This window comes from Syngnathus scovelli, chromosome 15, assembly GCF_024217435.2.
Source record: "Syngnathus scovelli strain Florida chromosome 15, RoL_Ssco_1.2, whole genome shotgun sequence".
In the NCBI taxonomy this organism is placed as follows: domain Eukaryota; kingdom Metazoa; phylum Chordata; class Actinopteri; order Syngnathiformes; family Syngnathidae; genus Syngnathus; species Syngnathus scovelli.
The window spans coordinates 7,365,378-7,393,330 of NC_090861.1; the positions used below are offsets into that span (position 1 = coordinate 7,365,378).

The 27,953-nt window shown below is 42.4% G+C and overlaps 1 protein-coding gene across 2 annotated transcripts; it reads left to right on the forward strand.

The window, feature by feature from the left end:
- Positions 1-27,740, forward strand: ephb4a (eph receptor B4a). Of its 2 annotated transcripts, none has more exons than XM_049742025.2 (18): positions 1-166; positions 585-773; positions 14,455-14,525; positions 15,803-16,084; positions 16,473-16,863; positions 18,096-18,248; positions 20,461-20,796; positions 20,866-20,990; positions 21,536-21,701; positions 22,216-22,315; positions 23,228-23,292; positions 23,420-23,533; positions 23,893-24,140; positions 24,220-24,435; positions 24,597-24,746; positions 24,948-25,141; positions 25,529-25,687; positions 25,841-27,740. In XM_049742025.2, exons 2-18 carry the CDS (start codon positions 695-697, stop codon positions 25,947-25,949), a joined length of 2,958 nt encoding a protein of 985 aa, XP_049597982.1. In that variant the 5' UTR covers positions 1-166; positions 585-694; the 3' UTR covers positions 25,950-27,740. The 2 variants fall into 2 exon arrangements, with proteins under 2 accessions (XP_049597982.1, XP_049597983.1); XM_049742026.2 differs by having other exon boundaries at positions 647-773.
- The last annotated feature ends 213 nt before the right edge of the window (positions 27,741-27,953 follow it).

Below are 27,953 nucleotides of genomic sequence, written 5' to 3' on the forward strand. Positions count from 1 at the left end.
CTCGCTGGTGCTGCCTGCCGTGCCGCTGGACTCTGCGGCGAGGATGAGGATAAGTCGCTTGAGGGCTTTCTGCAGACAACTGCAGGCGACTCAACTTTCATCAAGTGCTTCGTCTTATTTATAGTCGTTTTAAACGAGCTTGACAATTTTTGTCCATTTTCGCCAGGTAAGACCTGTCCCTTTCCCCCCCACCGTATATTGCTCTTAATATAGGCAATAAGAGTGGCGCATTTGCAGCTGAACACGAGCGCGCTGCGCGTTTTCTTGTGTTTATCAAAAAAGCTGGAGGACTCATGAAAATATCTTATTGGAGATTTTGACATTTTGGGTGTTTCCCCCTGGAAGCTGCAGATTTGGGCAGAAGACTCGTGCTTTTATAGTAAGAGCTTAATAAACAAGTTGTTACCATGACAGAAAACTTGTGATTTTGCGAGGACTTTGACCAGCGGGACTAAATATGACGCACCTCCAATTTTATTTTTAATTTTTTTGATTTTTATTCCATCATCACACGTATCTTTGATAAGAAGCGCACTCCAGCAGCTCCAGTATTTTGGTCTCTCAGTAGTCCACTTTAAATGCAGACTGGTCTGTGGTCAGCGAGAACACAGCAGAGACGCCGGTGCCATCTGATTGTTCATTCAAGGCTAAACAGAGGACACAAGTCCATTGTGCACCACCATTTGCCATCACTATGGAGCTGACATACAGGATCATTGGCCTGCTGGGATGCATCTTCCTGGACTGGGCTCCTCTGACTTGTGCTGAGGAAGGTGAGTCATAAGTACTTTGTTTATTTTATTGCGCCCGGAGGTGAGTTCCAGTTTGGAATCGTCCGTAAGAAAGTGCATGGAAACCAAACCGCAAGGAATCTTCAAATGAGGCTACTGCAAACATCACTTAAGTTCCATTTCATGGCAGTAACCATAGATACCTCGATACGGCCGTGTCATGAATTCTAATAGGAGTGTGTGCGTGTGTGCGTGTGTGGGGTGGGGGCGTGGGGGGGTTGTGTGTGTGTGTGTGTGTGTGTGTGTGTGTGTGTGTGTGTGTGTGTGTGTGTGTGTGTGTGTGTGTGTGTGTGTGTGCGTGCGTGCGTGTCTGTGTGTGTCTGTGTGTGCGTGTGTGTGCGTGTGCGTGTGTGTCTGTGTGTGTGTGTGTGTGTGTGTGTGTGTGTGTGTGTGTGTGTGTGTGTGTGTGTGTGTGTGTGTAAACATTCCCTATCATTTAGGTTTTATTTTAGAACGTTTTTCTTACAATGGCAAGTTTCGAGTCCCCTTCAGTTGTGCAGTACCGAATTTAAATTGTCATAAAATTACACTACACACATCTTGTAATGAGCAAAACTTGTTCGTTGTTGATTCTGGACAGGATCCAGATTCAAATATTTAATGCAGCAGGCAGCAGTGGCAGCTCAATAGGCAGTGGCAATTTGTTTTGTTTATTAAAGCTCTTGTTATATTTGGTTCCTGTCAATCAGAAAAATACAAAAAATAGAAAAGATAGACTGAAATTTCTAATTTACAAATGGTTACTTTTTAGGGGGTGTCATTACACTGATGTCCCCTCGGGAAAAAAAAGCCTTATTGTCTTTTTCATCCTCATAAAGATGTCAACTGTTCGTGTCAAGTTCTTATTGTGTTGGTTTGACAGATTTTATATTTTGATATAAATCCATTATGGAAATGGAGCAGCATACCAGCTGTTAGGTTTGTACTCTGAACAGCAAGCCCGTGTGGGGCTTTTGATTTCCCAACAGGTTTTTCTGGTTAATGATATTTACACATGTATGCACAACTGCTGATATTAATGTTTCCTCTTCAGACCTCCCCCTGATATTTAATCGCAACGGCGATCCTGTTAAAAGTTACCTCAACTCCAACTGAAGAGCTGACTTTGTGTTCCAACAATTCTAATTTCCCAAACTATTCCAGCACTGCTCATCACTTTTGAACATGAAACAATGCATCTCATGCCAAGTTTCAATCAATGCCGGTCGTCAACAGGAACACACGGAACATGCTTGACTTCACTTATTCTGTGGCAGGATCTCCAATCTTTCAGCTGCTTCTGCTCGGCCCTTTCTTAGAACGACACGCACAATAATGTAGCTCAGATGAGGTCAGCCTTGCTTTTGTTGTGTGCAGTCAAACATTCAAAAGTGGGAATCTACATGATAAAAGTCTTGATGACCAGTGAAGTTGCTTTCCAGATGTACAAATGATCTAATGTTAAGCTGATTTTTTTTTTTTTTATTTGGCATCCCATAGACAATAATTGTTTGTTCGGTGGTCAGGCAATGTGATTTCCTGTGTTGTGGATAAAGGTCCATCTCTCTGGTGACTTTAAACAATAGCGGAATGTTAAAGTTCAATGCCCCCCATTGCTTGTTTATACTCTTAAAAAAAGTTCCCATATGGAAAAAAAATCTTTCATCTGCTCAAGCCACTTCAACCAATCTTTTGATAGCGGTACCAATGTAACTTTTCAATTTCTTTTTGGAGGTTCTACTCTGTCATCATCTACCAAGTTTTTGATTCTGCACTGGTGCGAAGGCAGATGATACTCACAGCTGCCAAGCCTCTCCTCTTTTATTTTAGCGAGGCTGTAAATGGCTTACAAGATCGTTCCGGGGCGGGATCTCTCGTACTTCTGTCCCTGTAAAGATTAAAACCCAGAGCCCTTGATCGGATAATTGCCTTGGCTGGAAATTTATAACAAACTTTGAGGGTTTGAGGGTTTCAAGTAGGAAAGTGGTTCAGAAACATCAACAAAAAAGCTTTTTGCCCCCCCCGTAGATTTAGGAATTACTTTTCGTATACAAACGCACAAATCAAATCCCACAAGACAGAAGGTTTCAATTCTTAGAAGACGACATGCCATGCTAGGAGATTAAATTATACGAGCGTTGCATTACTGAGCTACCGTGGTGGCGTTAAAAAACACTCTTAGGATAGCGGCTTTTGTTCCTGACCACTTTTTGGAGAGAAACATCACAAAACTATAACCAGAGCATTATTTTGAGGGGCATGACTAGCCCTGAGGTGGATGTTTGGAAATGCCTCCTCCTTCACTGAGGTGACCATTTCCACAAATGAGACTATTTCCATGCAAAACATTGGTTGGTATTCTATTATGTGGCGGTATCATGGCTCAAAGGCATTTTCCTCAGCTTGCGTTACTGAATCATCGGCTTGATGATTGTGGTTGTCATGGTATAAACAGTGTGCGTACGACGATAATGCTTGTGACTTGCTATTGTCCGCTAATGTTCAAGAAGCAAGATGGAGGCATTATTATTACAGAGCAAATTAGTGACTGCTTCATATTGGACTCATCTTTAAGCTGCCGTGTGGTACCTATGATAGTTTAGTAAAACGTAGTTTTACAAGAGAGTCAAGTCGCCAGTCGAGTTTGTTCAGTGGGGGCCAGCCTCATTGTGGCGGACGAAAAACGTTGACAGCACTCTTTTAGCTGGTATCTATTGGGGGGGGGGCGCGCCACCCTGACTGTTGCAAATTTTACTATGGTGCTCAGCATGCAAATTATAACAACTGCTTCAGCCATTTAAATCAGAATGACATTATTTTTGCAATATTTGCACTATCAGGATTATCACCATTACATTAAGTATTTTTTGGTGTGCGTGTCACAAATTTGCCATCTGTTATTTGATATTTGTCGTGCCCTGCTTTCTGTTTTGAAAACTGGTGACACGACATCTTGTTTCGAGTTTGGTTTTTTACCACCTACTAATTAGAACAACCGAAAACAAATGAAACTCTTATCGTCTTCCAATGCGTTAATCGCTCAAAGGCTTTTTTTTTCACGTCCGCTCTCCACAAGGCCTCACGTGAGCGTCAATGCTTCCTTTAACGCACATGTAGGCTTTTCTTTTGCCGCTCTTTTTGCACATCCTCTTGTTTCCTTGATGCCTGACTGCCGCTATGCTATTTATTTCGCTTGCTGATGCTCTCCCCCTGCTGCAGAATTGTGGATCTTTTCCCAGAAATCCTTTTAAACGGAACCGATTTTTATAAGAAAGGGATTTGCATTTAAAGCAAGCCTGCCCCCTCCCCTCCCGCGCTTTGCTCTCTCGCTCCACAAGCTGCTCGCCCGTCATCCTCTGCACCTCAATCCCGTGATTAGCTTCCTCAAGAGTTAAACAGGCATCCAAGTGCCACAAGTACCCTCGATCCGGGGATGCGTAGTCTCTCATGGAAATGCAGGTGGATGATAGTCCAGAGGATGCCCCCCCCTTCCCCTGCCCCCCCAGGGCCCTCCAACCCATATACATCCACATCAGGCATTCACTTTGGTCTGTCCTCCACACACACTCTGCTCCCTGAGAGTGGGACACAATGGGGACGGGCTTCAGCAGTGTGAATGAGGCCAGTGCCTATCAGCCCGTAAGCGCCAGAATGGCACTTTTTGGTGTGTGTGTGTGGGGAGGGGGGGCTCTCTTTCACACCAGACCTGAGTCTGAGTCTATCTGCATCATGAGCAATTAGCATTTTGTGATGATACACACCTGGCGCCACATTTGTGATCATAGTGGCCTTTAATTATAACATGTATCTGTCATTCCATGGCTTGCATTTAAAATGGGAATCTACTTTCCTCACCGCTGTTTTCACTCATTGAAGAATTGGATCATACAAAAGCAGCTTGCAGCCATCTTCAACCTTGATGTACAATAATGTGAAGAAGCAAGCTTTTGAAATGTAATTTCCCTCCTTGACCTACATCTTATGTCGCATGCGCTTTTTTTTTTTTAACTCCAAATGTAACGTTTGCTGGCACCCTGGGTGTACGCAAACCGGCTCAGCATGTCTCGAAGGGGCTGCCTCGCACACGGTGCTCTGTGTGGGTTCTGCTTTCTCCAGCGTAACAGAGACATTCCTGTGAGAGGGCTGCCCTCCTACAGCTGCACGCAGTTAAGAGCTTAAGCGCAGAGTCGCATTTTAAATCTGAGTTGGGTAGTTCATTTTACGATGCATTCAAAGGCCATTTTTGGCAGCTGGCTGACTCCCTCTTTTTAAGGAGTGCTGCATCCAACAGGTTCCTTCACATTTTGTTTTGGCCTGTTGTCATTTATAGTCCTATGTACACTTCATAAGATCTCTAATTGACTAATGGAGTTTTTTTTAATTGTGTTTTTTTTCTGATATTTTGCCATATTTGATGCAGTTGGATCTCATTGGACTGTAACTAATAACGTGACTGTACAATATTATTAGGATGATTTCACCCGCAGATTGGACGGAGTCATTATTTTACGTTTCCAAAAAAGTTTGGATAGCATAATTTGGTTGCAACAAAGAAAAGAAAAAAACCCAATAACGCTCTTTGTACTCAGATGGCTTCACATCCAAAGATGAGTCTATCTTTAGCCGCAAACTTTTACAGGCTGGCTGGAGTAATACACAAACTAATTAAAAGAGTGTGGCTGCTGTGATTTTGAATGGCTAAAATCAGGACAAGTCCAAATAAAATATTTTTTGGTGTTGTAGTGAGTCTTAGATGGTTTCTTTCACCAGAGACAGCACTGCTTGGAGCAGCCCACCTCCACAGCGGATTAGTCACTGGGGTATTTTTTCCTCCTCCCAAAATACATTTTACATTCTGCTTTCGTCAAATCTTTGAGTTAAAAAAACCTTAAGTACATCAGCAAATAATTCTGGAGCTTATACATGCTTTGGCACAAACATGTTTGGAGTGGGGATGAATATAAAAAAATAATGTGACATTTTGTTGTAGAAAACTGACAAATGCTCAACTTGGATTATTCGAAGCATCCAGTAAAGGGGGTGTGAGAATCTCCTGCTGCTTTAGGAGATCATCCCAGATTTGATCCCTGCATGGCTTCAAATTGTCCTAGCCACATGAGGTCACTGACCCCTGAACTCTGGGCCTCTTTGTGCACGGGGGACAAGAGGATGAAAATGCTCCTCCAAGAGCACGAAAGCAATTCTTTCCCATGGTGCTTTTGTTTGGATGGCACACACAAGCTGCTGCTTCTGTGCTATCAAGATGATAGCATCTTATATCAGTGCTCAACTTTGAAATGCATGCATGTCTTCTGAGACACTGCCCTCAAACTGCCGCCATCATAAAACCGTCAAATAAAAGACATTTTAGTATGCTAAACGACTATTCGAGCATCAAAATGTGATTTTAGTACATTTTTAGTTTTACTCCTTTGACAAAGTCTTGTTGAGGTGTTAATATTGTGACTCTTTTTCTTTTATGTTTTTAATGAAGGTGTTTTCATATTCTCTGTCGCACAACTTAAAATAAGCGTCGCATCAAAGTGTTGGAAAAGATGTCATCAGAGACCAGCGTGCATCCGTTCTCTGAACAGCTGCACGCTTTTTGCCCTATTAAATCCTACCGAGCAATGTTTTGGGTATATTTCGTCAGTTCAGCTGCAGGCTCCCTGCAGTGTGACACTTTACATTATGAATAAAAATGTTCTTGGCTGCGTTAATCAATACAAGTGACCCACATTTTCAGGGCACTTTTCCTCCCATCCAGCAGAAAGGAGGATTGGAGATTTGGGGACGTGCTCATTTATTTTGGAGTCCAGTTTTTTTTCTTGGCGTGCATGGAATTTATCCAAAATAATGGGAGGTGGTTGAGATTGTTGAATGGAAAATATGGAAGATGAGAAGACATCTACAAACAAATAGTACTCTAAAAATCACTTTGAAGTGTTTCTCATTACACTTAATATAAAAACCCATAACAAACTTGTAAAAAATATATATATATATTATATATATATATATATATATATATATATATATATATATATATATATATATATATATATATATATATTCTTCAATCTTTCTATTGTAACTCTTTCATCCTATCAGCAAAGTGCCGGGCCGGGAGCTGCAACAGCGCTTTCAAGAAGCTCTTGGTTTTGTCACACGGCCGCTTTATTTTTGAAGAGCGCTTGAGAGAGCGCTGTCCATAATTGGAAGACGAGGGAGGTGAACTCACTTAGTGACGGATCAATATTCCAGAGATGCTGAAATGTGCTGTGGAGCGAGGCAATTGCATCAATCATAACAGCCCGAGTGCAGCACATTAAAGGCTCTAATGTGTCGATGAAAGAATGCCTTCTAAATGATGGCCGCGTTCGCTAATGGAGTCGAATTTAAACTTAGATGTCGGCCTTGTGAAATATTTGCAATTAAACAAGAAAGTCACACACACTTGAAACTATTTTGCAACAGTTTGACTAGTTAATTTTTCATTGCATACAATAGTCTCCTTGGGAATATTTTGGTCCAAAGAGCTGTGCTGTATGTGAATGTTGTTTATACAAAGGAAGAGATTGTTTGAGTCCAAGACGCACAAGCTCCATACAGCATTTGACACCCCGGGTCAGAACTCATTACTTGTGGGCGGTGATGTCAATGGCGCAGAACCAAGTTGATGTGTCATATCCTTTTTACCTTCTGTTCACCTCCCATTTCACGCTGAACTTTTATACCACCCTGATGGACGTGGCCATTTGAACTTGAAGAATGCAGTGTTTTCTTTTCTGCTCAATGACTATTAATTCAGCTGCAATTGCTGTGAACGTTTTGTTTTGTGCTCAAACAGCCCAGACAAAAATCCTATATTGAATGCTTTCTGGACGCGTTTTCAATTTAGGACATGGTAAACAACGATTGTTGCTCTGGCGGTGAGAACAAAGTTAGGTTGGGGGAAAAAAAGGGCCAGAAATGAAAACAATTTCAAGCTTGTACTGCAAAGAAAGGAATAGTCAACCTTTTACCACTTTGAAAGCTGACCTGTGCAAAGTCTGACATGGCTATTATTTAGCAAAGGCTCATTGGGCGGGTTCTGCTTCAAGCCTTGTGCATATTGTGGAGCATAAGGTCTCGACCTTAAGCGACGCTTTGGGGGCTAAACATGTACGGACCCAGCGGTAGATACTGAAATTCTGCAAGCTAGCGCTTGATGCTGATTGGTCCAGACTCGACTGTTGCGACAACAGACTCCGACGCTTTGTCAGTTGGCTATTTACAACAAAACTTTTCAATGCCGACTTTTTGTGTACATGACAACAATTTGGAGCCTCAAACTGAAGGTTAAGTATTTCTTTTACACAAAGATCCTGCATCTTTGTGTAACAACAACAACAAAAGCCATCTTTGCTTTTCCGAAAGAACCCCAGTGTTTACATACTGAACTGGCATCAGACAATTAGATGTGTAACATCAGCGCCGCATCCGTGTCCAACAATGTCCGTATTTACCTTTTACACAAGCTTCATTCCAGATCTGTTAATTACTTTCGAAGGCAGAATATTGACAGAAAAAAAAGTCCAAGCTCAAACTGTGACCCAGAAATCAATCCTGGCTTGAACAAACACTATAAGGGTTCAGTTTCTTTGTGAACATTTTTTTTCCCCCTAAAAATATATTCTATGTTTCTATTTCATCAATATTTCCAACTCGGTTGTCATGTAAAAGTAACGAAAAGTCTGCGAGAAGAATGACAGCTGGCAGAGCGAGAATGGGGATGATTTCTACCTTGGAGTTTATTTTTGTTTCTTGAGGTTTTGTTCAAATGTGAAATAGGACACAAGAAATTGTTTATGTTGCGAAAAAAAAAAGTGTTGTCAACTCCTCGGTTTATGCTACTATTGAAGCAGAAAGCCAGACATGGACAATTAGGGGGATTTTTCTGTCAATGTTCTTGCCACCTGGTGAGTTCCTGTGCTGCGAAACCGCCTATTAAAGTAATATGTTTGTCCACTCTGATGAATGTGTGGCTCTTAGCCAAAAAAATCCAGAGGCTATGTTTCCAAGAAGTGCACTTTCATCTCCTGTGGATTTGATTGACAGCTGTGTGGATCCTCTACGGTCCTATCTATAGTTTCTGTCCAGTTTTTGAGAATACTTCAAAACTAGGTCACATCCCGTACTGGGACGGAGAGCAGCTCTCTCGCTTATTGATATGCATCCCTACAGACAAGAAAAGAGGGAGCGGCGTCAAACATTAACACCTTTCTTTCATCTCAAACTCTCTCCTCTCGCAAAGCATTTCATGAGCTCACACGTACTCAAAGTTGCTGAGCGTATCCACGCGGGCCACGGGAGGCTTTTGTTATTCAGTGTTGAGCAGTTAAAAAGTGTCTGGCTCGCTTAATGTGAATGAGTTGCACGTCGGTGAGCCCCCCTCCACCCTTCCAACCACCCACCCAGCAGACCCCGGACACAGGAAGGGGACACGAATTACAGGAAGTTGAGGTTTAATCTGACTAGACACAACTCTGCTATAAGACATACAAACACGGCGCAGCGTGCACACTCAAGTTTGAATCGAAATAATTGAATTGACAAAGCTGACAGAAGGAAAAATTCTTGTTTTTTTTCACTCGCTGCTAACAATAATGTTATTTCCACAAATGGCGTACAAGTACTATGATAATCCTCTGCAATTATTGAAATTCTCATCTGACAAAACTGCTGTAATTAATCCCAGACGTTCATACTCAAGCTAACGTAAAAAAGAGAGCCATTAATTTACCCCGGTGTTGTGTTAGCAGGCAGAAGGAATTCATCGAAATGGGTTTGGGGTTCAGAGAACTGGATTGCCTTTTGGAAAAGATGCATATTTGCTTTCCTAACAAGGCTTCTAAAAATACAAGAATGTCTGTTTGTCATGAGAATAAATGAGGTGGAAACAGCCAAGCTTGCTTTGTCCAAAGATAATAAAGCTCCAATTTAACCAAAAGTCCAGATATTGTATTTTAAAAAAGAAAAAGATATTTACTTAAATCAAAACAGGCAAGCTGACCTTTAGTTTAGCGTCTTGATGTGAAGCTAATTGTTCAGCACCATTGCAAATCAATCTCTTCATCTAACTTTGGGCCAATAAATCTCTTCCAAAAGCTTCATTTGTAATTTTGAAACATGCGCCTAATTTCTTACAGCACCAGTCATACCGTTTACAAAATCTAAAACATATGCAAGAGCCCTCCATCCAGTCCAGTTGGCCATTCCTTCAAACGCTTGAAAAAAATATTTTTGGTTATTGTGGGATTCAGGCCATACTGAAAAATAAATACAATTAGAAAATGTTTTTTAATCGCCCCATATAAAAGCATTTTTAAAAGCTGTATAACTTAATTGTTGTAGCAACATTTGTTTTCTTTTCCATGTGACTCTAATACTAAAGAAACGCAAGTAAGGTTTTTGACATTAGCCATAGGTGGCGCTCGATCAAAATGACAAACTGACCTTTACCTTTTCTTGCTCATATCGTATTGCCGGAAACGCCTTCATCTTAACTTCTCAGATTACACTGTAATCTTTGTTTTGTCCAAAGCCTTTTGTGCTGCAGAATATAAAGCAAGCCACATAATGCTGTTAATTTATTTTAATTCCACTAAATTTATTGACTAGCGATAGTGTGACGACAGTCTTTAAAATGCACAATAGGTTTAAGAGACGCCCAGGGTACTATTACTCAAAAAGCAATTATTTTCCGCCTAACAACAAACAGAAAACAACTACATATTGAGAGAGCAAACAAGATAAGCGCAAAATGCCTTTGTTATTCCACATACATTTTTTTTAGTATTAATCGGATTTGAACATTTTCTCTCCTTCTCTTTCGTGACCACATATTGTTGTCCTGAAGGTGTGTGAGGATAAATGAGATTATTTTTGCTTGAATTAAACAAACTCTAATCATAGCAGACGTACGCCTGTAATTCTCCTCTTCGTTTTCCGAGCCCCAGTGGAAAATAGCAGTAACACCAAAATGACCAAAGCTCAGAGAATGATGTCAAAAATGTCCTGAAATTGAATATTACTTTGTTAATCTCAAGCCTGAAGAAAAACCTAGACAAATTGCGGGGGCAGTATTGGTTTTACCCGACTCTTTTGTTTAAAGAAAAAAGACTGGGTCAGGTTTTACATTTCAAAAGAGATCCATGCACACCCTCTATTGTTGTCTCCCTTTCTTGCAGAAAACTTAACACCTTCTCATTCCGTGTTTGTTGCACCGAAATAATTTGGATTACGTAACCCTCCTCCTTTGGACTATCATTTTCTTGACTGGGCAAGCCTTTCCTTTCTCGTGAAGTCTATAATGTACAGGGCCATTATCGTTGAGCACTCAAGTTTAGTGTAAACCTCTCTAATCTGTCCCTAATAAGGACAATTGCAGCGTAATTACTGTACAAGTGTTTGTTTTTGCAGTTAAATACGGCCAGATGACGAGCCTTTATTGTTTCTACTGTTTTCTGAGATTGTGAAATTGGAGGGGAGGGCGCTGGGCAATTTTCCGGCGAGTGGGTGGCCAACCCCGCCGCTCCCGAAAGAATGTAGGGGAAGCGCTGACTTCCTCTAATGAGACTTAATTCTGAGTGATTCTCAGCGAGCGGCAAAGCCTTGCATGCACATAATAGAAACACTCAGCATCTCATCCAAAACACTCACGCTCACGCATCCTGTCTCATAAACCTTAATGATAGAGCTGCGATAAACAGTGATTACTATGCTCGGGCCGGGGGAGTGGTTGTTGGGTGCCGCTTCTTTTTTTGCTCCATCAAATCAATATATAAAAGTGTGGCAGGTGTGCATTTGAAAGAAAATATAGTGGTTGTTACAATCCCGGACTTTCTCATCCCATTATGGTCATTTGGAGATTTATGGCGTTGCCACGTCATAGCGTGTAAAATTAATGGACTGGCTGAATTTGAAAAACATCAAAATGGAGACTTGCAGAATGTGACGTTGTTGGACACATGCAGCAAATGTTCTTTGTTATTGCTCATGCTATTATTGTACAACATTCTTTGAGTCCTATAAGAGCCAAATGTTTGACATTTTCTGCCTCCAAAGTTGCAGACATGACATAAACAAACGACCTATACAACACAGGTTTGTTTTTATCACTTTGTAGTTAAAACATCCTCACGTAAACATCCTAGTGAAGCTGCCGGGCAAAAAGCCAAACAATCTGAATTTGGGTTGCCTTCAAATAGTACACTTTCATTGATACTCAAGCCACCTTCTGTATATGCTTGCATATCTTTAGGATTCCCATATTATCCCCAAGGAAATTGAAACAGAAAATAATTTGGATCTTCATCTGGAGCCACAAAATGTTTTACCTATACTGTAGTAATTTTCCTCCTGCAATCAAACAAACTAGATTTACTTATTTATTTATCTATTAGCACCAAATGTTTGACTTTAATAGATTTCATGGATATTTTTTTATGCTGATCTAAACAGGCGTGAACCTACTATGTAATAAAGATTAATGTATTATTTACCATGAAAAATGAAAACTAACCTTTGCAATTACATAAATGCGGACATTGTTGATTTTGCCACAAGGAAGCAACATCCTCAGAGAAGGTTAAAAAAAAAAAAAATGTGGAACGCACATTTGGATGCTGTGTTGCAGAACACTCACCCAGAAGAGAAAATAACACTGGAGTGGAATGCTGAAAGAGAGATTTAAGCAATTTGGTTTTGTCACAGCGAGAGTCGGGTTGGGATTGAATCCTTCATTGGTGTGTGTGTGTGCATGTGTGTGTTGCCTGAGAAATGTATTGAATTAGCTGGAGGAGATGTGAGCTGCTGTGGGTGTGAGCAGCAAAACAAGGACATGTCAGCTGACATCTGATATTATTTATTTTGTGTTCAAATGTTGTCTTAAGAAGGAAAAGCAGCTGTACAGAGGATGTTCAATAATGTGCATTTTATTTGCTGTGTTTTGATAGAAAAAAAGGGTGCCTCTCTGTGTTGCTCTTTGGGGTGTGGTAAGTGTCTCACTTTACGCAGGATCACAGAGATGCATAAGTGTAGGCACTGCACTTCTCAGTGTAATTAAATAAAATACAGCCAGTGGTGTTGAACACCAGGGAGGCGAGCGGCGCTGACTGGCTCACAGCTGCTAGTCGTCTTTCAACCGATGGGAGTTTGGGAAGGAATTTTACACTCCGCGTGCAGCCATGAACATTTGCAGTCATATTGTGTTTCATACTTTTGACAAGTTTGAATATGAACAGCGGTTGTTGCTCTGGCTAAAGTTTTCATCAGGAACATAAGGGGACATCATAGTTGATAGATGTAGTTTATATTTAATAGCCTGATTTGGATTTTCTCTTCAGTGCTTCAACTTTGTTTTGATTTTTACTTACAAGATGTACTGGGTTGCGTCAAATTGGACTAATGACAAGTTTGCTGAAATCAAGTAAATCGGAGACACCCACCGCATGAAATGTGAGCATGTGCTGGACAACTGAGCAACATGCTGAGGCGTGTCTGGGATAGAAACAAGAAGCGCCACTCTGACTTTGTCGTCATATTAGTGTCAAACGTTCAACTGATTTTAGCAATTTAAAAAAAAACCAAAGGAAACATTAGATGTGGGGGACAACAATGGTGTCATAAATTCCAAACATGGTGATAGAGGGAGGAAGTCTGCTCGCTCAGCCAAAGGTGATGCTCCAGACCACCGTTTGATCCCTGCTTGTTGATTTTACAATCAAACAGAAAACCTTTCCTGTGTAAATGTGAGCAGTTGAAAGATTGTTTTGTCACTTTCAAGCAGTTTTTTTCCCTTTATCTATCTATTCCCTAATAAAACAATTTAGAAGTTTTATTGACAGTGCAGGTGAATTTTAATGAGAAATGACACGTAGTCGACGGCAATCGATGATGGGACGGATTCAAGCAAGCAATTTAATAACCGCAATGATAAACGCAGCTTGAAAACTCAATTTCCTCTTACATCCATTTTCAAGCACTTGAGAGTTGCATTAAATCCTATTTATTGGTCCAACCAAACTGCCGAACCCTACAGATGAGATTTCTGGTGGCCTCTACAACCTCATCCGAGCCACAATTCTTGTAGAAGAACTGCGAAGCCAGCTGCGCACCAGAGTGAAAATGTCCTTTTTAAACCAAACACTTGACATGCTGTTCAGGTTTTACTGAGGTCTTGAATGGCTGCACAGCCTTATTGGTTGTTTTTCGGCTTGCGGCCGACAATGGGGGAGAAAAAAAATCATTTCAATTGTAAGCGTGGATCAAGACCGAAAGGGTTTAAATCCTGATATACAATATGAGCATCCGTGTGTGTTTTTTAATGTAAGTGTGGTCGTGAAGTTGCTTTAGCGTGGCGTGTCGCAGGAAGCAGGCGAGACGTGGGAGAAGGAAAACACATTTTAGAGTCGTGGGGATCTTCCTGGCCAAACCCCTTCATGCTCAATTAATGTTGCATCCTAACAATAGATTAAGTCTTTGCCTTGAACCTACACAAAAATTCAGGAGCTGCTGAGCCTTTATGCGGAGTCCGTATTTGAAAATGAACCTGTGTCCCAATATGAGGCAGCAGTTTTTCAATCATGCAGGTGTGACTAATGTTGTGGCCAATCTAATACGTTACAATTTCTTTTCACAGAAGTGCTGATGAATACTAAGGTAGAGACGTCGGATCTGAGATGGACCATCTTTCCACGTGCCAAGCCTGAGGTATGTAAGCACGCCGCCGCCATCTTATCTGTATTTCCAGCCCAGACTCAGTTGTGATGGGAGAGATTTGGGGGCACCTCGAATGTTCTATTGGGTATGAAAGAGTTCCTTATATGGCAGGTAAAGTCGGCGAGAGCGAATGTGCGATTTGAGAGTATATTGGAAGCAGATGCTTTGATACATCCCATCACCCGCGGAGTGGAATCCACTGGCAGCCCGCAATTTTGAATTCCAGCAACCCTAAAAACAGGCAGATTTGTAATTTGATCAACCAATGAGTGGTTGCTGGCTTATTTTTGCCCGCAGAAACCATATTTTCTCCTCTATTTGTGTCTTAGATGGGAATATGTTTGAAAGATAACTATAAACAGCATTCTAAACAGGAGAAAAAAAAATTTGCTTTGAGATGTGTAAATAAAATGTTATCAGCTGTGGCCCCTTGATCAACAGTTCGGGGTATTTAATGGTGAAAGGAAATGCCGATGAAACATTTTGCCCTCTTTGATTGACTGAGTCGTGAATTTTGGTACATTTAAAGATTCATATAAATGTCTGCGTGAATTCAAGAACACGTTCTTGTCACTCCTGTAGAATGTGTGGCGCGTCCCTTGACACAAGCGGCATTTCTTGATGAAAAGATGAGCTGCCACATTGTTTCATTTAGGATTAACTGAGAAAATCTCGCTGAAAAGGGCTGTGAAACCTGCATCAGCGCTCTCATTCAACATGTCATCTGCGCACCCATTTTTTTTTTTTCGGGGTAAACATTTGCATATTTACATAAGCGACATTCTTGGGCACATCTGCAAGATTCAGCCTTGATTATGTTCATGTCGAGGGTGTTTCCTGCACTTCAAAACATTCGACGATGAACATGACTGCTGTACAAATATTTGGTGCTGCTTTTAGTCTCTTGCACATTTGTGCAAATTTGTTCCATAACTTGTGCATTCCCATTTTTTATTCTAAAGAAAAGACAGTGGAGGTTGCTGCAATGTGCTCTGCTTGACAAGTGGGACTTAAAAATCCCACAAGCTGCACTGCGTCTCAATGTGTGGAATGATTTAAAAAGCCAGAATCTAAGTCATCATGCCGCTGAATTCTCTGTGCAAGCCTCTGGGTCTGTACCTGAATCGGTGGGCCAATAAAAAATGAAAGATTCCTTAGAGGAGAGACTGGCCTCTAAAAGACTCCAGTTCATACTGGACAATTAAGAGCAGGCGGGCTAATCGAAATGTTCTACTGTTTGACTTTCTGGGTCTTGGCTTGGATCTCAGTGGGAGGAAGTGAGCGGTTTGGACGAGGAGGGCAACAGCGTGAGGACGTACCAGATCTGTCAGACTGACAGCTCATTCAGCCACTGGCTGCGTAGCGGCTTCATCCAGCGACGAGGAGCCTCGCAAGTTTACGTGGAGCTGCGCTTCACCATGATAGAGTGCTCCTCCGGGAACAGCCACCACCGAAGCTGCAAGGAGACCTTTAACCTCTACTACTACCAGGCCGACTCCAATGAGGCCACAGACACGTACCCGCCGTGGATGGAGAATCCTTACACAAAGGTAGGCCCGGTAGAGGCTGGTCAAGTGCAGAAGCAGAATCAATATCAAGTGCAACGATTAATCGGCAATTAATCGATGATCAAATTAAGCGATAACCAATTTTTGGTTTGTTTTGTTTTTGAAATGCTCACTGTGATGAACAGCCCATAACACACCGGGGCATGTTTCATGTCTTGGCAAATAAAGGTTTATAGAAGTGGGAAGCAATGTTTGCCAGGAAGTCAATAAATCAATGTAAAGCCCTTAATAGCTTGCTTGGAGAATGTTCAATTATGTAAAGCATATGTGACGCGCAGTTAATGTTTTCAAATCTGTTGAATACTGCAAAGCGTGTTGTGCTGGAATCGGGCCATAGTTGGACTTTCTTTGCTCTTTCTTCCTGTCCTAGGTGGATACAGTGGCAGCTGACTTTCTCCTCAGGAAGGGCGGCGAGCGGAAATTCAACATTAAGACCATAAGACTGGGCCCTTTATCCAAGAGAGGCTTCTACTTGGCCTTTCAGGCTCAGGGCTCCTGCATGGCCTTGCTCTCTGTTAGGGTCTTCTTCAAGAAGTGTCCCCCCCTCATTAGCGCACTTTCCTCTTTCCCTGAGACCATTCCTCGCACTCTGGTACAGGAAGCGCAGGGTGTGTGTGTGGAGCATGCTGCGCAGCAGGGCCCCCGAACTCGCTCCCCAAAGCTTTTCTGCGGCGAAGACGGCCAGTGGGTGGGCCAGCCGACCACCTCCTGCGCCTGTGCTCCTGGATACGAGGCCGCCGAGGGACATACCAGATGTACAGGTGGGTTTAAAGCGAGCTTAAGTTTCCGACTGTGAGTAAGGGCGTCCATGCGGACGACGCCCACTCCACCAGCAAACAATGGTGAGCTGTGGGTGGGGTGCGCCGAGGGTAGACGCTGTGCTGCATAGAATGAGGAGGGGAAGCGGTGACAGAAAGAGGACGGGGCGAGAGGTCGGGTAGAGCAGCACTTATCTCAGAGGGGAAGAGAGGGGTCAAAGGCTGGCTGCTGGGACATCTTGTGGTTGAGTGCGATAGAGGGGAGGTGGGGAAGGGCGCTTTATATGAAGACGCTTTGAGACCATCAAATCAAAGGCTTGAAAAAGACGGCAGAAGAAGTGGCAGCTCTGTCTATAATGAGTCCCATTAGCGAACGACTTCCCCCTCGCAAACCAAATTAACATGGCTTCACATGGCATGCACTATGTGTACAAATCAAATTTTAAAACAACTGTTTTTATCTCAGTTGGGGTGAAATCATTTGTTATGACTTGAAAAAACACAATCTAACTTCTTTCTTTGTTGGAAAGTAGCACTTGGCATTTCCAGCTTTCTGTCATGTCCGAGAGCTGTGAGAGGAAAAACAGCCACCAGACCATTAAGGGAAATTGCCTTTATAAGAAGATTGAATAGTTAATTAGCTTCATAGGCTGAGCGTTTGGGGAAAATGAAATTGAGTCTGCTCTAATCCCATTACCTTGCATACAAACAAATGCTACAACATGCTGTCATCTTGATTCCGTGTGATGGATGTGCTCGATTATTTGGGCGGCGCCATTAAAACAAAGATCTTGCTGACCATTGACTCGACTATTCATTTCCCTGAGGGCCAAATAGGTGTTTTCCCACTGATTTGTAGCTTTTAGTGAACTCAAGTTCATCTTTGAAACAAACAATGCAATGAAGGAACTTCCTGTAGCCACGTGACCAACAACTCAAGACGCCTTGACTTGAAATTGCTGCAGTCAAAGTAGATTCCTCGGTTTTTTTTGTGTCCAGGAACAGGAAATGTGTGTTTTTTTCCTTATCTCTCTAAGGACGATCATGTTTTGGTTAAACCGCCCCCATATAAATGACTGGGGCTATCTGATTTATGACTTAGCTCTCATTACATTCTTCCCTCGGACCATCTGCAGCCATCTGGCACCTGAGCGCGGTTAACATGCATGTAGGAGCCACAGGTCATATCTAATGTAAGAGACTCATAATGCTTTTCCTTCATTTGTCCTCTGCAGCTTGTCCCGTGGGTCACTTCAAGTCCAGCACAGAGGGACAGTGCACAGTCTGTCCGGGAGCAAGCCACGCCTCCATCAGGGGGCAGTCTACATGCACATGTCGCCCTGGCTACTTCCGAGCACAATCCGACACCCCTGACACTGCATGCACCAGTGAGTAAACATAAAAATGGCTCATATATGTTTGCAAATATAAAAACGCCAAGCTTTGCACTCACTGCGACTCTTCTGTTTTTGCCACCCTTTGTGCTAATTTCCCTGCTTTCTTAAATGTGCTTTGTTTCTTTTGTGGCTATTGAGATGTATGTCATTCGTGACAGATTGTTATGGGGGTTGGGCTTCCTCTCAAAAGTGGAGTAGCCATTGATGGTCTTAAATGACACCTCCTCGCCGATTCAGGAATTCAAGCTCATGTGTGATGCGTGAAAGGAGCATTTGACAGTAAGGTGCACTTAGTCAGATTAGCAGTCAAGAGGATGTGAAACATTTATCACTTTAACTTCATTTCACACCACTTGTATTCAGTCCTCTCTTAACTTAGCATGCATCTGTACCGTGGAATGATGTGAGAAGACGCCAAAGTAAAATTGGGAAAGATTTAAACCTGAAGCCTCTTTACGGTAATTATAAACTACTAACGGGCCTGATTTAAGACACCACATCCCGAAAGGGAAGGCCAAACGGCACAACTGTACGTAACCATGACGAGGAGACGCAAGCAAAATGAGAGGCGGCTGGGAAAGCACATTGTGTCAACATTTTTGAAATGCCAGAAACAATAATGATTGCCACATGGTGTCTATCCAGTGATGCAATTTCCGAGCTTCCGAATGATCTAAGGTCTGATTTGGGGCCAGTCACCTTTGGCAGAATTCCTTGTAACTGTTCCTGGGTCATTCTATTTATTTGTTGAGCAGTTTTTTTTTGTACCAAATTTTAGATGCTATGTTATGCAGAGAGGGCAAGTTTTTTTTTTTTTTTAACTCCGGATGAAAACTTTGACGAGACATATGCAAGTTTGATTATTATGATAAAGCTTAATCTGGTTGTTAAATGAGAAAATGAATCACCTCCAAAGTACCTCCCCCCAGGTGATGAGTGGTGAATTCATAGCTCAGCCGCAGTCTGTATGTTGGCCCACTTGGGTGAGAAACGCAAGACAGCTGGAGGCTCTGTGACAAAGCTGCGTCTCCTTGGCAGCGGCAGAAGCGGAGTGCTTCTGCTTAGCTCGAGGCAACAACTATCTTCTCACCATTATCACACAAATGATCATTATCGTCCACGTTTTGGTGCACTGTAATTGCACCGGTTAAATTCTGCTGCACATTCGCTCCCGCGGTGACACAATCATTGTTCTGCTTCCTGGCTACATGTAAAGACTGAATAATATGTCTTCGGCTATATGACAAACAAAATAGACTGTGAAGGTCATTGGAAGGTGAAACGGCGCAAAAACAGAACCGTAGGGGTTATAATTGGATTTGATGGGATAATTTGCTATGCCATGATTGCAAACATGCCCAGAAATGAAATTATGATTATTTTTTTGACTATGTTATAGGCAGGACATGGTATTCATGACTTTTGGATTTGTTTTAAATCAATGAAGTGTTATGCTGCTATGTCTTTAACTGTAACTATAGCATTAATAATACAACTAAAAAATGAAATATTAAATAATATCTTGCGGTTGCTTCAGGAGTGCTGTTGCTATTCCACGGATAACACCATGGACACATCTGATGCCGACTCCTGTTACTAAAAAGAAAAAAAACACTATGTTTACATTTTATTGTTGATTTCAAGGTTTGTTAATTTTCTAATGTCTTTGACAAATGAGCTGTTAGATGGGGAAGTGCAAGGTGTTCATAAAATACTTGTGGGATAATATCGTCCTCTGTTTTGCTATTCCAAAACATAATTTGGTCTGCTTGTCGTGTCGTAATGTGACTTTGAATGTGAAATAGCTTAGTATATCAATTCAAATGTAATATCATCAAGTTGTAGTGTGCTAAAGAAGCAGAAAATGAATCTTGAAAGTGATTGAAATATGTCTTAATTCCACCTTGGACGATAAACAAAAATATTTTGTAATGATTCAAACTTTCATAAAATACTTGTGGGATAATATCGTCCTCTGTTTTGCTATTCCAAAACATAATTTGGTCTGCTTGTCGTGTCGTAATGTGTTTGAATGTAACTTTTAATGTGAAACAGCTTAGTATATCAATTCAAATGTAATATCATCGAGTTGTAGTGTGCTAAAGGAGCAGAAAATGAATCATGAAAGTGATTGGAATATGTCTTAATTCCACCTTGGACGATAAACAAAAATATTTTGTAAAGATTCAAACTTTGCCCACAGGACCTCCCTCGGCACCACGCAGCATCGCCTCCCAGATTAATGGCACTTCGCTACGACTGGAATGGAACGAGCCTCTGGACAATGGCGGCAGAGCCGACCTCAGCTACAGTATCAGATGCCTCATGTGCCGAACGCCGAGGAGCTCGTGCGTGTCCTGCGGCGACAGCGTCAGCTACCGACCGGCTCAGCACGCCCTGACTAGTCGTCGGTTGGAGGTGTGGGGCCTACTGCCTCACACCACGTACACTTTTGCCATCCAAGCTCTCAACGGGGTGTCTCAGCTCAGCGGCAAGGAACCCTCCAGCGAGGGTGTCAATATCACCACCAGTTATGATGGTAACAAGCAGCGAGGAAAGGTATGAGGCAATGCGGCGGCTTTTTAATTCTCTTTCATTATCTTCACAGTGCCGTCGCTGGTGTCTGTGATTCGTAAAAGCCAGTCCACAGAGAGCAGCTTAACGCTTCACTGGTCCGTGCCTGTGCAGCCACACTACACCATTCTGCAATATCAACTACGCTACTGTGAAAAGGTACAAGCGTCTGGATTTTTCTTTTCATAAAACTCATTTGGATGCATAAAGTAACCTCATCTTTAGAAGTAGGATACAAAAAGTATAGCATGCACGACAATAAATATTTTATCAGAGTATTCATTCTTCAGCATCTACTTGTTAATTATTATTGTTATTATTGTTATTATTATCATATTAAACATATTATTTTATATTAATTATATTATATTTTATTATATTATTATTATTATATTATTTTACATTATTATTATATCAAACAGCAATCACTATTATATTATTTTTTGTTTCCGTTCATCCCTAGTACTTTTTGAGTTAATTTCATAGTTATCAACATATAATGAACTTATTCGTTCTATAATCACATCCGACGAGTCAAGATGAATTTTGTCAGAAAGCACTGGTGCTTCGGGTGGTGTTCCAAGCACAAACGCTGTATTGTAGCTGTCGGGCACTCTTGTTTGACTTGTCTGTCGTCTCCTCACTCATTGCTGTTTCACTCACACCTCCATCCTTGCCAAACCGTGTTTTCCTTCTGCATGTAGGAGCGGCGCAGTGAGGATCCCTGCCACTACACAGAGAGTAACAAAAACCAGGCCGTGCTGACGGACCTGCGCAGAGCCACTCAGTATGAAGTGCAGGTCCGGGCGAGAACCATGGCCGGTTATGGCAGCTTCAGTCCTGCAGCAGTCTTCCGCACCCTGCCCGATGGTAATAGAAAAACAAATAAGGAATATATCGTAACCGCAAAAGCACTCGTGTGAACGTAACGACCCTGTTCACCTCCTGCCCGTGTCATTAAAAGTCATGCATTATTCATGGAAAACATCTTGCTATGTTAACAAAAGTACAAAACATTCCAGAGTCTGCGCCAAGATTTACTGGGTTCTGCCGACCCTCTAGAGTTTGCTCCGTGTGTAATCTCACTCACTCACTAAATCCTAAATGTGTTGAAACCATAACCTCCTCAAGGGAGGTTAAAAAGAAAAATTTTGTTTTTCCTCATTTGGTTTGTTCTCAATGCCGTTTTGTGTAATCTCACTAAATGGAATTAATGTTGTCCTTGTACCGGGTTATCGTCTCTGCACAGACAATCTTATTGTAGTTCTTTTTCGGGCTTCTCTTCATTTCCTGCTCTTCTCATACTTTTGTTCTCAGTTGATGTGAATCTCCTCCCTTGACTTCTGTGTCGGCTTTAATTCTCTGCTCTGTTCTACTCTGCCAGGAATTGACTCTTCCTCTCAGTTCTTGGTGCCCGGCATCCTTATCGCCATCGGGATGCTGCTGCTCGTCACTTTCATCTTTGTGGCTGCCTATTGCATACGGTGAGAATAACGGGAGTGGGAAAGGGAGGGAGGGGGAGACACTGCAAGAATAACAGGAAATGGAAAAATGAGGAGAATGTGACGTTTTACTGTCTAGCGCCACTTTGTTCTGTTGTTTACACAAAAATCATTTGTTGTCCTGCACTCTGCTTTGCGCCCATGCGGAGTCAAGCAGTGCTTTTGTTTTGCTTGCACAGCTAAAACTTATCCTGTTCATTAGGACGCGTTCCTGGGGCTTCATTGTTTGAGTAAACTGTGCGATGCCATCTCCACTAGAGAAAGTGTGTGTTTATATACGTTTTTATGTGGGTGAGAGAGGTTGCAATGACGGGAGAGGTAGCAGGCAAGGGGAGACAGGATGCAGGCGTCCCAACCCTGTTTCCACAGGACAGGAGAACAATAGCAGTGACCTTGTGACACACACATACACACGTATACACACATATATACACACACACACACACACAGCAGATCTGCTTCTAAGGGCGGTGCATTAATGCTATTTTAGGTTTATGAGGTGGGTAAGGGACTAGAAATGGAGGACGGCTGAGTTCCAGCAGCAACAAGGATGATGCAGTTTTATAGCATCATAATTAATAATATGTAAATTTGTGATGAGAAGGTGCTTGCTTAATTAAGCTTAATTAATTAACCCTTGTCTATATGCAGAAATAGGCCTCTTCTATTTAACTGGAAATAATTGGGTTACAGTGTTTTTTTTCTGCACATTTTCTCATTTTATTCAGCCACTGAAAGATTTTGTTATTGTTTCTTCATCTTGTACATCTGATCATTTGCATGAATATGATTTGCCTCGCATTCGACCAATGAAGCATGACAGTATTTGTCAGGAAAAACAAAACAAAGCTAAGTGTGCATCTCCAATGGTATTTTGTCACTGTCTACCTGCAGCAGACACAGCCGCATAAAGGATCCAGAAATGAGCGACAAGAACAGCCAGTACTTAGTAGGCCAAGGTAAGGCGCTCGCCATCATTTGCCGAAAAATCCTCCTTTCATCTTGACGACGCTTATCATTGCTCATACTTCTCTAACCTTTGTTTTCTCTTCCTTTCCCACGACTTTGTTTGCTTTACTCCCAAAGGGGTCAAGGTTTATATCGACCCCTTCACCTACGAGGACCCGAATGAGGCCATACGCGAATTTGCCAAGGAAATCGATGTTTCCTTTGTAAAGATTGAAGAGGTTATCGGAGCCGGTAAGTCGTATGCATGTGTTCGACATTCAATAAAAACTTAAAAACCTTTTACGGAATCTTCTATTTAGTTGCGGATTATCTTCTTTTGAAATGTTATTTTCTGGAATAAATCTAATTTACTAAGCTAAATGGATTCTGTGACATTTAAAAGCAATTTATATTCTTCTTCTTTATCGGGCTGAATTCAATATTGTGGCACAAAGCTATTAACTGATAAACATGTTAGGTGTATTAACAGCTTCTGTTCAAAGCAAAGGGCAGCACTCGCTGCAAGCAAGCTTTACATTTACCCGTCCTCTTAATGACGTCAACTCCTTTGTAAAGCGGCTAAATGTGTTTATGTGGCTATTTGGTGACAGGGGAGTTTGGGGAGGTGTGCCGAGGGCGGCTGAGGGTCCCCGGAAAAAAAGAAAACTACGTTGCGATAAAGACCCTCAAAGGCGGCTACACCGAGAAGCAGCGTCGTGACTTCCTGTCCGAGGCGTCCATCATGGGACAGTTCCAGCACCCCAACATTATACACTTGGAGGGAATCATCACAGCCAGCTGTCCGGTTATGATCCTCACCGAGTTCATGGAGAATGGTGCTCTGGATTCTTTTCTGCGGGTCAGTTTGGTGTCAAAATCGCACTGTGGCATCAATCGTGCCTTCCCCAACTGAAACTTTTTCTCCATCTTCAATGTAGCTTAACGACAGCCAGTTCACGCCCATCCAGCTGGTGGGGATGCTACGCGGCATTGCCTCGGGCATGAAATATCTGGCCGAGATGAGTTATGTCCACCGAGACCTGGCGGCTCGCAACATCCTAATCAACAGCAACCTGGTGTGCAAGGTGTCCGATTTCGGCTTGTCACGTTTCCTGCAGGAGAACTCTTCTGACCCAACCTACACAAGCTCCCTGGTAAGATGCCCAGTATAATTAATGCACAACTTTGATTCATTGAACAGTACGGTACAAAAAAAAAAGGATATCTTTGGGAACTCTCATTTCACTGAATCCATACTACTTTATTTAGTTAATATGAATGCTAGTGATGAAGCATGCATTTTTCACTTGTTCAGGGAGGGAAGATCCCAATCCGCTGGACAGCGCCCGAGGCGATCGCCTTCAGAAAGTTCACATCAGCTTCAGATGTGTGGAGCTACGGTATCGTCATGTGGGAGGTCATGTCCTTCGGAGAGAGGCCCTACTGGGACATGAGCAACCAAGACGTGAGTTTAGGACTAAATCCATGTCACAATATTATTAACAAAGATGCAGTCACTTACGGGCCAGTCATTCGGTACAACTAAGGGCTAATTCACTATTTACAGCCAAGGAAAGGGTCGAATCTTGGCTAATGAAGCTGCTCAATAGAATATCAACTGTCTCTAAACCACTCTGTGATCATTGATTTTTTCCCATGCGTCCAGGTAATCAATGCCATCGAGCAAGACTATCGGCTGCCGCCTCCGCCCGACTGCCCCACCCACCTACACCAGCTGATGCTGGACTGCTGGCAGAAGGATCGCTCGGCCCGGCCTCGTTTTGCTGAACTCGTCAGCGCCTTGGACAAACTGATCCGGAACCCCGCGTCGCTGAAAATTGTGGCCCAGGAGGGAGCGGGGTGAGTTCACACACATGTGCTCGGTTGAATGACGGGTTGGCGGTCAGATTAGGAGTATCGGCATTCGCATCCTTTTGTGCCGATTCCTCAGCTATGTAAGTCATGTGACAGGCGCCCCACCCCTGCCGTTCATTTTGCGTAGCACCCTCAAGTCCCGCTGTGGCCTGTCAGCAGCTTGATGTGCACGATTGACTCCGTCCACATTCTAGCTGTCCCCCAGCACAGAAGAGGATGCTCCATCCCTGACAAATCCCATTGTTTCTCTTTGTCAATCACGTGGCCCCTCATGACATCTCGACAGGAATGCAGCTGCAGGACAAGTACTACGTATGTAAGCTTCTCCTTGTTGTTTTGCTGACTTCCTTTGTTTCTTCCTTCCTCCCTCAGGCCCTCCTACCCCCTGCTCGGCCAGCGGTCGCCGTTGGCCCTCTCGTCCTGTGCTTCGGTAGGGGAATGGCTGAGGGCCATCAAGATGGAACGCTACGAGGACAGCTTCCTGCAAGCCGGACTCGCTACTGTGGAGCAGCTGGGACAGATCACAACACAGTCAGTCCTTACTTAATGCAAAACACATGAGTGTGTGTGTGTGTGTGTCCGTTTGTGTGCGTGTGTGTGTGTGTGTGTGTGCGTGTATACATACACACGCCTATATATGTATATACATGGATACATATGTATATATATTGTGTATCTTTTCAGAGACTTGCTGCACATGGGTGTTACTTTGGCCGGCCATCAGAGGAAGATCCTCTCTAGCATCCAGAACATGAACTTCCAGAACAAGAGCACAGCACCAGTGACCTTCTAGCTTGTCTGAACACAGATGTCAAAAAGTTAGCCCAGAGCACTCTGGATTCCTCTCCTGTGACATACATTGGACCCGAAGCGACACGTTGTCAGAATTTTTTTATGAATAACCCGGAAAACTGAGAATCAATGCGAGTTGCCTGGAGCTCAATCATCACAGAAGATGCCGACACGTGCAGAAGGACTCGTCGCCCAGTAGGCTGCGCTTATGTGTCGAAGGACCCCGATTTCAAGTGCCAAGCGTAGAGATGAATAAAGAACATGGTGATGAAAAGCAGCTGCTTGTCAAATGCAGCAAAGAAGCTAAAGGCTAACGAGAAGGTCTCGCTGTTGTGTTCACACAAGAACCGTTCACGCAAGTCTGCTTCCATCTGGATCACAGCTTTCATATCAGCAATTGAACACTTGAACTGTGTTGGACTGTTTTTTTTTTTCGTCTATTTGATTTCAAAGTGACCTCTCTTTACTCAGGTGTGACGTGTAAAGCCGGCTTTGCCGTGCTGGCTTCTCATCATTACTCTTCTCATCCTCTTCCGTCTGGCTCTAGCGTGGAGGAGAAGAAGAAAGACAGCACTTGTCGCAATGGCGGGAATTTCAATGTCCGTTATGCTGTGACTTTTTCTACAGCATGCTTTAACGGAAATGTGAACATGGACCAAAACGTGACCAGAAACTTCTCTGGCCTCAAATGTCAGTGCTTATGTTGATTATCTTCCAGGGCCATTTGTGTTTTAAAAAAAAAAAAAAAAAAAAAAGTCAATTTTTGAGAGGTTGAATATTTTTACTTCATTTCAATGTACAGCAACTATATTTTTATTCTATTATTTTTCTTTTCAACATTGTAAATTGTTTCTGTTTTTGCCTCTGTACAAAAAGTCTTCTTCAAGACTCCGATTACAAATAATGCACCCAGTGTGCCGAATCCCCTGGTTTCAGAATGGAATGCTAATAACTGCACAGAGCTGCTGTTTGATTAGCACCACCGCCCCCTCCTTGTCTTACTGACTACAGGCGCTTGCTTGGTAAAAGAAACGACTGTAATTCCATTTTTTTTTTTTTTTACTCCCAAGATTTTGCAACTTTTTAAAGGATAAGGCCAGTCCTTCTGGCATTTACGGCAATTGGTTTACATAACGTCCCCCAGGAGGCTGACAGCCCTGCAGTGCATGGGGGAATACATACTGCCAAACAGTAAAGTCACATTCGAAAAGGCGCACCACTTCTTGCAAAATGGTTTATCCTCTGCGCCATAAAACACAGAATGCTTTTTTTGAGCTGGCATTTTAGATTTTAATTTCCCCTCCTGTTTTTTTTCTTCGCTGTACCTGTTGGCGCAGATTGTAGCTCACGGGAGCTTAAATATGGCTTTTCTATCATCTGGGATCATTTTCGGTGGCTTTAAGAAGATTGAGGCGCAATTAACCCTCGCTGATTAACAAGAAGACGCCAAAACGAGGTGCAGGAAGTGTGCAGGCGTTTTATGGCTAGGCTTTTGTAATCAATAGAAAGTGGACTCAAGACTCCAATCAGTGTAAATCAAACTGGCGCTTAGTGTGCCATTTTTCTCTAAAGCTCATCTAAACCATGACAAGCCTTCATCCAAAGCACTGGGGATGTGACGCAAGCATGTCAGTAGTTCCTTATGAAGGACCGTGGCAAACGTGGTCTTCATATTGAAGATCTCAATATTCACTTTGAAATAATAGATTTTAAAAAAGATGTTTGATTACTGTCTGATGTGTAGGATTATTTGTATTCAGTATTCATAAATAAAGACACTCATAAATATTCATTGTCTGGTGTGTTTTTATCTCAGTAGATGCAAAAAGCAATTCTAACAAAATCAAGCGGTGAGTCTAGGATTTTCTTTTTTTCATTTCAATGCCACAACTAAGTGTGACAATAAACATAGAAGCAGAAATATTGATATCATATGAGTCAAATGATTAGTCATGCAAGAATGTTTAAAAATGACAAAAACAGGGTTTCACTGTTGATTTTCTTT

What these genes read in the sequence shown, in the direction of transcription:
- ephb4a (XM_049742025.2), top strand. Translation starts at nt 695, where the DNA reads ATGGAGCTGACATACAGGATCATTGGCCTGCTGGGATGCATCTTCCTG. An exon ending in TTCCACGTGCCAAGCCTGAG is followed by an intron (nt 14,526 to 15,802) that starts GTATGTAAGCAC and finishes CTTGGATCTCAG; the next exon opens with TGGGAGGAAGTGAGCGGTTT. An exon ending in CTGGGACAGATCACAACACA is followed by an intron (nt 25,688 to 25,840) that starts GTCAGTCCTTAC and finishes GTATCTTTTCAG; the next exon opens with AGACTTGCTGCACATGGGTG.